Raw genomic sequence first — 8,310 nt, forward strand, 5'->3', positions numbered from 1 at the left:
TCAGCTTTACTGGGGACTATGGGCTCAGGTGACTGACTGCTTAGAAAACATTCTGATCTCAACACTCACTCTCCCCCCTCCCCGCCATCACCTCCAGAAGATTGGGGGTCCACGGTCGCACAGGGCTGGAAGCCTCCCGCCCACCCCATGCTTCATTTTATCTGTCAAAGGGGGACAACAATCGCGCCTCCCAGCTTTGCACTAAGAATCCATGAGCTGCTCATTCGGCTTTGGAAAGACTGTCGAACATCCACAACACACCTGATGCTCGTTTGATAAGAGGTAAAACCCTTTAATCTCAGAGCAGCCCTCCCAACTCGCGCTCCCCACTCCCCACTCTCTCCCCCACATCAGGGCCGGAGAGTAAGGGCCCCTCCTCCCCACCTTGGGTGGAGAAGGGCCCTTTAAGGCACCTGTGGGGGTGAGGGAAGAGGGGCAGGAGCTGGCATCGTCCTGGATGCAAGGACGGGCTTTGATTGGCAGGATGTTATGGGATGGAACCAGTTGAGAGTGTCAGACGGAGGGACAGAATCGGGCCATCCCTGAGGAGGGGGCCAGAGGGACCAGTTGTCAGGACTTAGTAAAAACCTCAGACCCAGTAGTGTAAAGAACGTAAATTTAAGGCCGCAGGCCAATCCTGGGCCCAGGAGGGCTCGGCCACGCCCCTGAGGTCGGAGCCAATCAGGTAGGGGAACTCACTAAGGGCGGCTGGTGGCTTGGGAGATTGGCCAAGACCTTTACAGGGTTCGAGCCAATCAAACGAATGAGCTGCCCATTCACCAGACTGAAGTGGAGCGCCACCACCCAATCCTGGGGCTCGACTGTGCTCTTTCAAGGATGGAGCCAATGCCGCGCGACCAAACCTCTTGTCGCTAGGCGGAAAACAATAGACTCGACCCATTGAGGGCTTAGAACTAGCCAAGCCGATCCGGGAGCGAGCCGATCCCTTAACGGAAAGAACCTGTCGCTGGGCAGAAAAAGAGGCGACAGACCCTTTTGGGAAACTGTATAGGTCCCGCTCCTCGGCGCAGATGGGTGTGGAGGGCTGCAAGGGTGGCGGGAATTGGCTGGGACTCGTCAGACATGGGCCCCAGGGGACGTGGGAGGCCGGTCCCGGCCCTAACTCAGATTGGCGGGCCCCGGGGGCGGGGCGGGGGTGTAGTGTGGGACGGGGCGGACGCTGGGGCCTCCCTGGGCCTCAGTATTTCCGCTTCAGCTTCTGGAAGTCACTGGTGTTGAGCCGCGGTCGCGGCAGGTCCCCGAAGACCTGGGAGTCCTCGGCCTCCCGCAGCACCAGCGCGCGCATGCTCGCCGCGATGCGGTCCAGGTCCGGCGAGGAGGGCTGCGGGGACGGCAACAGGGACAGGGTCAGCACCCGCAGCGGCCCCCACCCCGCATCCAGCGCCTGCACCAGGCCCCCCCCCAGCACTTTCACCCCTGGGATGCCCCTGCCCAGAAGCCCCTTACCCCAGTCTTGCTACATATAGGACCCCCTTACCCGCCTCAAACACCACCTCCTCCAAGAAGCCTTCTGCACTTCTCCCCTTCTTGGCCTAGGCTTAGGGACAAGCACAGCTGCCCATCCCGCTGCGTTCCAGTTCCTTGTCACACAGCGTAAGTGCTGCCTGTCCGCTGACCATGAAGCTACATACACCCAGAAAGTCTCACGTCAAAGGATTTGGGTTTGGGATGGTCGTGGGCCAGTCAGGCCTCTGCCACCCACTAGCTGTCCACAGGGACTTCGCCCCCCTGCAGAAGGCGTGTCTCCCCCTCTGACAATTCTGCAATGACAGGGTCTGAGAAAATCAGGACACAGTGACTACTGAGGAAAGATGAGCTATCAGGTTGCCCGTGCCCTACAGAAAGGATCCCTCCCCGTGTTGGCTTCTACCCAAGAAGGCTCCTGTCATTCTACCTGCTGCCCGGCACCTAGCGTCACTCCCCCTAGACCCTGTCACCCTGAGCTTGGCCTAGCCCCCAGCAGAATGGGACAGGCCATCAAGTTGGACCTGAGCGCGTGGGACTCAAACATTCAGTGAAGTAACTGTGTTTCTAGCAGAGGTGAGTGGGGACAGCGGCAGCTGATGGGCCCTGCCAGCTTGTGAATGAGGACACTGAGGCCTGAGAGCAAGGGGGGTCCACAGGACACAAGGCTTCCTTCCATGGAGCTCACAGCTCCTTACAAAAGGAAGCTGGGGCCCACTGCCAGCTCTGCCCCTTCCAGGCTGTGGTCTTGGAGAAGTCACGTGTACGCTCGGTGACTCAGTTTTCCCTGTGCTTCAGAGAGTGTCCGTGCTGGGCGGGAAGGACCTACCCAGGCCAGTCCAGGAACTGCATATGTGAAATCACGTGGGAGCAACGAGGACAAGATGGGATGAGATGAAATCCACGAGTGGCCAGGAATATTCAGGGTGGGGACAAAAGGGGGTTGGACCCCTCTGAGCCTCAGTTTCCCCATCTGAAGGGGACACCACAATCCTTGTGCCTTGCCAGCAGCACGTATTAATGGAGCTTCCCCAGGAAATGAAGGGAGGCGTTGTCTACAAGGCGCGAGGACACGGCACAGGGCTGCAGGAGCTGGGCCTGCATGGCTGTGACCCAAGAACATACCTGGTGAGGTGGGGGAAAGGGTTAACCCTGTGAAATGTGGCATCTATGCCTGGGGGCTTCCTGGAGGAGGTGGCTCTGAGCCCTTCCTGCCACTCCCCCGCCCCAACCCCTGCCATTTGCCCCTCACCGGCCCATTCTCCTCATCCGATGACCGTGCTTCTGTCCTCTTCTCCTTGAAGGGCCAGACGGGCACGGACACAGGCAGGGACTTGGCGTACTGCTGTGTGGGCAGGGCTGAGGCCGGGGGCACTGAATAGGCTGCAGGGCCAGCAGGGGTCTCCTCACTCAGGCTGCCATCTGGGAGAGATGGTGGACTTCAGCCTCTGTCTCTGCCTCTGTCCCAGTCCCCCCCTTCCCCCACCCGGGGCACAGGCAGAGCCTGGGACACTCACCGTCTGTGCTCTCAGGGTCTGACTCGCAGAAGGGGGGCAGGTCCTGGAGCGTGGCGTCCTCATCCATCACAAAGAGCCCTGCAGATGGCATTTGAGGCCCAGGCCAGTCAGAGTCACCTCCACACTCCAGCTACTGCTGCTGCCCGCTCTGGCCAGCCCCTTGCAAGTCATGGGGCTTCTAGAACCATGATTCCCTCTGCCTCTGGTTTGGCAGACACAAATCCAGTTCCATCTGTTACACCCTTAGGTGAAAGCAACTGGCTGAACAGGAAAATACAGGCTGAGAGAAAGATGAGATGATTTTGGTCTGTGATAAGTGGGGACTTGGAGGCACAGAAAGGTTAAGCCACTTGCCCAAAGTCCCACAGCTAGTTAAGTGGTGTCACCTGGATTTGAACCCAGGCCACCTGGCTCCAGAGTCTGTGCCCTTGACCCTACATGGGTTTTCTTCAGCAACAAGGAGGAAGCCAGCCCTCAGTAACAACAATAACAAGTGAGTATCTGCTATTTATCATGCTCTCTCAAACTCCTACTCACTCTTCAAAGCCCTAATGTTACAGTCCAGTCTCTAGGAAGTATCCAGCCTACAGATTCTCCCCCAAACTGCCAGCTGCCTCCCCCCCTGGCTTCAGCTGTCACTTGCATCCCTGACTCCCCTTAACGCCCGTCTTTGTTCTTATGGGCATCAGGCACCCAGATTTGGACATAACTCTGGTTCTGCTCACGTTCCAGCCCAGATGGCCCCCTCCCAACCCACAGCCTGCAACGGGCCTCATCATGGGACTCCAGTTCGCTGGCCAGACCGCAGTCCCACAGGAAGAGGGCCCAAGCTGGCTCTGTGTCGGTGCCCAGCACCTTCCAGCACAGGGGGTCCCTAGGACATGGTGTAAAGACACTGAGGCCCACAGAGGTATAATGACTCACTTAAGGTCACACAGCAAGCCACAGGCAAGCCAGCCTGGCCCCCAGGCTCTGTGAGAGTTCAGCTGCCACAGAAGCTCAGGGCTCAGATGGACAAGTCCCACCCCTTCGGGAAAACCTACATCGGAGGCACCTTGCTGGGCTGAGAGCTACCCCAGCCCCCACCCCATGTGCCTCTCACCTCCATTATCGCTAACACCCAGCCGCTCCCCGGAGGTCTCTGTCTCTGTCGGCTCGTCCTCATCGTCCTCATCTTCCTCCCTGGCGAGGGTGGGCTGGGGCGGGCTCCGTGTGGGACTGGGCGGCTGTGGTGCAGGTGGGGCCACGGGGGGCCGGGCGGCGGCGGCGGCCCTGTGGGCCAGGGCTATGTCCTGGAGGCAGTGGCGGGCAGCCTCGGCCAGAGCGCCACGGCCGTGGGCCGCGTAGGCACAGGGGCCAGGGCGCAGGGGCGGCGCGGCCGTCAGCAGCACCAGCTCCGTGCCTGTCCGGGCCCGGAAGCGCTCGGCGGCACCCACCACAGCCTCCCACAGCTCTTCGGGGCGCCCCGACGCCATCCGCGCCCTGCAGGGCAGAGCAGGACAGAGGGGGCTGAGGCTGGGCTGACTGAGCCAGCCCCACGTGTCTACCTGTGCTTGGATGCCACTCCCCAGGATACGTCCCCACACAGGCCTCACCCCCAAGCCCCGCGGTGTGGACGCAGCCCTGGTCTCTCCTCTTGGCCCTGCCCTGTCCAACAGGGGAGCCACCAGCCACAGGTGACTAAGGAGCACTTGACAGGTGGAGGGTCCAACGTGAGAGGCGCTCTGCATGTGAAATCTAACCTGGATTTCTAAGACTGGCCACAAAAAACTAAGATGTAAGTATCTCCTGGGCAATCTGATAGCGATTGCATGTTGAAATAATGTCTGAGACGTATTGGCTAAATAAAATGTACAGTGAAAGTGAACGTAAATCTGTTTTCTCTTTACTTATTTAATATGGCCTTGGGAAAACCTGAAATTATATGCATGGCTGGCATTCTATTCTGTTGGACTGTACCGCCCTGACCTTCATCCTAGCCTATTCCCAGCATGTAGCCCTTCAAGGGCCCTTCTACACCCGGAGCTGACCCTGCCCCTCCACAGCATCCCCGAGATGGGTCACAGCCCCTCGGCTTGGCCCCGGAGGGCCCACATGGTCTGGCCCTGCCCTGGACCTCACAGCCTTCCAGACTTCTGAAGCCTGAGGCTTTTGGTCAAGGTCCCCCCACTCCCCCATACCTGGACCACTTACCCTCCATTTCCTTGTCACTTTTTCCCTCACCCCCTAGATTGGGTCAGCCTCCACCATGCCCCAGAGGCTCCCCCAACATCTGAGGCACCCCCATTCTAGGACATATCTCTCTGTCCTTCCTACAAGATTATCCTTATAGAAGCTATTCTGGAAGTCACTCCTGACCCCTGGGGATGGAGCGGGTGCCTTCCCTAGATCCACAATGCCCCAGGCTACCTCCATTAGCGCCCGGGTCACTTGAGGTTGCAACAGTCGTACCTCTGTCTGCCTCTTCTGTTCAACTGTGAGCAACCCAAGGCCAGGGAACTGGACAGGTGTGCCCTAAGCTATCTGCTGGACGCCTTTCCTTACAAGGTGAGGAGAGCAAAAGTCACATGGGCTGGATTGCTGTCCTGTCTCAAACCTGCTTTGTGACCCTGGACCACTCGCTGGCCCGCTCTGTGCCTCCCTTTCTTTCCCTTGTAAAGCAGAGAGGTTGAGCCAGGGTTGCTGGTCAGCCGAGGAGCCTCCTTGGGAAGGAAGTGGGCACCTCATCATTGGAAGGATGCCAGCTGGGCTGTGACCCAGCTAACCAGGGTCACGGTAATAATTCCAATTTGCAGGCAAAGCCGGCGTTTGCTGAGCACCTACTCAGTGCAGGGACTTGACATCTGTCATCTCACCTCTTCTTATCTGACCCACAAAGGGCGGAGCTGTTACCTCGCAAAGGAGGTAACTAAAGCTCATGGGATGAAGCACCTGCCAGAAGGCACACGGACTAGCAGCACAAACAGCACCTTTCTTGACAGTCCCCCATAGCAAGTTGATCCCACACTTCCCAAGAGCTAGGAAGGGACCTGAGTGTGTCACCGACATTCTCCTCCCACTCTCTGTAGCCCTATGTGGGAGGGGCCGTTACCACCCCACATCCTTACAACCGAGACCCAGGGAGGGTCAGTATCTTGACCAGGGTCAGACGGCTGGAGAGGAGAGGGACCTGGAAGTCTAGGGCCAGAGCCTGTTCTGAATCCCAAATGCCTTCCTGCCCACGTCGTGAGGAAAGATTTATGACTTCCTAGTCCAGAAGGGGAAAGTGAGGCTCAGAGAGCTTAAGGCACTGGCCCAAAGGCACACGGCGAGAAGGGGCAGAAGTGAGACTGAAACCGCAGTCTGCCAGACTCTGAAACCTAACAGAACTGGGAGGTGCTCAGGGTCTCACGGCTACTCCTTGACTCCTTCCCCTATGATGACAGGGCAGGGAAATGACTAATCCAAGGTCACACAGCCCAGCAGTGCTAGACCTGAGGCTCTTACTTCCTTAGGACACAAGGATTAAACTCCTCTCAGTCCTAGATCTTAGGGTAGCCATAGGGATCCAAAGAGTGAAATACAGGTGAGGGTCTCCCCATCCCCAAGACCATGGCAAAAAAGAAGAGGACGACTCACACAGACCTCTCCGCCAAAGCCTGGGAGCTCTCATAAGTCTGCTGCCCAAGAGGAGAATAACCAAGCCCTGGGGAGTCTTCTGCCCCTTTGGTTTCTGGGGGAAGTCCTGCAACCTCCAAAGAGCTAAGAAATGGAAGGCCCCCTCCCCACAGATGGAGGAGTTTTAAGATTAGGAGGAAAAGGAGGTGAGACCTGTCCCCCACGGGACAGGGAGGGAGAGATAAAGTGGCCTCTTAAGAGGTTGGGAAAGAGGAAAAGTCCCCCAGGGAATGAGGGATGCAAGTGGAGACCCCCTCCAACTACCTGTCAAAATGGAAGTGCCCCCGACCCCAGCCCATCTCCAAGGTAGGAGGAACTCGAGGATGCACTCCGTAGCCGGGGCCGGGGTGAATGTCTGGGGTCTCCCTCCACGGCTCAGAGACCTCCCCACCTCTCCCGGGGGCCAGAGAAGACCCACTCCTCTAAGAAAAAAAAAACAGGAAATCCCGCCCAGGTAGGGAGCAGAACCGGAAGTCCCGCCTCTGGACGGGTGAGGGGCGCCCCGAGACCCCCCATGCAACCCCTCGACCCTACTGACATGGTCCACGGTCAAGGTAAGGATCCTAAGGGGCCTGGAGACCGGAAAGTAAGGCTGTCTAGGATTTGCCTCGGGTGAGAAACGACGGTTCCCGCCAGCGACCCCTTTCTACCGCTCAGCGTGAGGTCGCTGGGCGATCTCTCCCCTTTGATTTACGCAGGCCATACCCCTCCCGCGAGCAACTTGCCCTCCCTGCGCCCCTCTGCTCGGGACAGCGAAATCCTCCCCACACCGTGGTTCACAACGCCGCCTCCACTCACGTGCCCGTAGCCAGCATGGCCGACCTGGCGCCGTCACCGCCCTCAAAAGACATGGCGGCGACTTGCGTCACTTCCGCGTAGTTGACCCACCTACAAGCTGCAGACTCCACCCTTACTGGGACCGCCCGAGACAAAGATGGCGGCCACAGGGGTTTCACCAGGTCACAGTGGGCCAATGGCGACAGGCAGGGTGGCCATAAGAAAGATGGGGGATGGCTTCGGCTTCCTCGGAAACAAACCTAGACCATATTTATTTAACCCCAAGAAATATAGCAGGTGTAATACACATTCGAGACCACTGTAATCGAATTTAAGCGCCCTGACGTCCCTCATTAATAATCAACCCCTTCCACAGTGCCCGTTAATGACATGGCAGCCATCTCGACATCATTTGCCCATAGTGTACATGGATCCTCCAGCCTATCCCACTTAAGCACCAAGACTGGCAAAGATCCAACATGGCAGCCTTTCTTGCTTCGGTTTGCCCAACTTCAGTATGGCGCCTCAGACCGCTTCCTTTCGGTTGGGACTCATTCATTCGTCTGGGACCGCTTTGTTTCCGGGGAGACTGACGGCTCATCCTGTTAACCCAAGTCCCTCAGGGCCTCTTGTGACGTACAGTTCCTCTCACCTTTTCCTTTGTCCGTTTTTTCCCCAAACTCTCGCTGTCGTGCCCCACATTAACATGGCCGCTGCTGACCGGCTTCTGTCGTGCCCTCAAGCAAGATGGCTGCTTTTTGGCTTCGATGCCAGTATACCATGTGGAAAAATTGGGCGAGGGGGTGGGACCTTTGGGCCCTCCCCCTTGTTTACTTCGTGGCCGGGACCGGAGCACTGCGCTTGCGCACCCTCC

At 58.2% G+C, this 8,310-nt stretch overlaps 1 protein-coding gene across 4 annotated transcripts; it reads right to left on the bottom strand.

Annotated features, from left to right (window-relative positions):
* Window positions 1-267: 267 nt before the first annotated feature.
* On the bottom strand, window positions 268-8,275 carry AKT1S1 (AKT1 substrate 1). 4 transcript variants are annotated; one of them, XM_036232661.1, is made up of 5 exons: window positions 8,089-8,275; window positions 4,105-4,484; window positions 3,003-3,080; window positions 2,738-2,907; window positions 268-1,342 (listed from the first exon to the last, which is right to left on the bottom strand). In XM_036232661.1, exons 1-5 carry the CDS (start codon window positions 8,142-8,144, stop codon window positions 1,199-1,201), a joined length of 828 nt encoding a protein of 275 aa, XP_036088554.1. In that variant the 5' UTR covers window positions 8,145-8,275; the 3' UTR covers window positions 268-1,198. The 4 variants fall into 4 exon arrangements, with proteins under 4 accessions (XP_036088554.1, XP_036088555.1, XP_036088556.1 ...); XM_036232662.1 differs by lacking the exon at window positions 8,089-8,275 and adding an exon at window positions 7,458-8,067; XM_036232663.1 differs by lacking the exon at window positions 8,089-8,275 and adding an exon at window positions 7,385-8,065.
* Between the last annotated feature and the right edge of the window lie 35 nt (window positions 8,276-8,310).

The sequence above is a fragment of the Rousettus aegyptiacus genome, unplaced genomic scaffold, assembly GCF_014176215.1.
Source record: "Rousettus aegyptiacus isolate mRouAeg1 unplaced genomic scaffold, mRouAeg1.p scaffold_m13_p_14, whole genome shotgun sequence".
In the NCBI taxonomy this organism is placed as follows: domain Eukaryota; kingdom Metazoa; phylum Chordata; class Mammalia; order Chiroptera; family Pteropodidae; genus Rousettus; species Rousettus aegyptiacus.

Excerpts from the sequence above, each read along its gene's own strand:
- AKT1S1 (XM_036232661.1), bottom strand. The coding sequence starts at position 8,144 with ATGTTAATGTGGGGCACGACAGCGAGAGTTTGGGGAAAAAACGGACAA. Across the intron at positions 4,485-8,088 it reads AAAAACGGACAAAGGAAAAG|GGCGCGGATGGCGTCGGGGC; the intron begins GTGAGAGGAACT and ends TCTGCCCTGCAG. Across the intron at positions 2,908-3,002 it reads AGACCCTGAGAGCACAGACG|ATGGCAGCCTGAGTGAGGAG; the intron begins GTGAGTGTCCCA and ends CATCTCTCCCAG.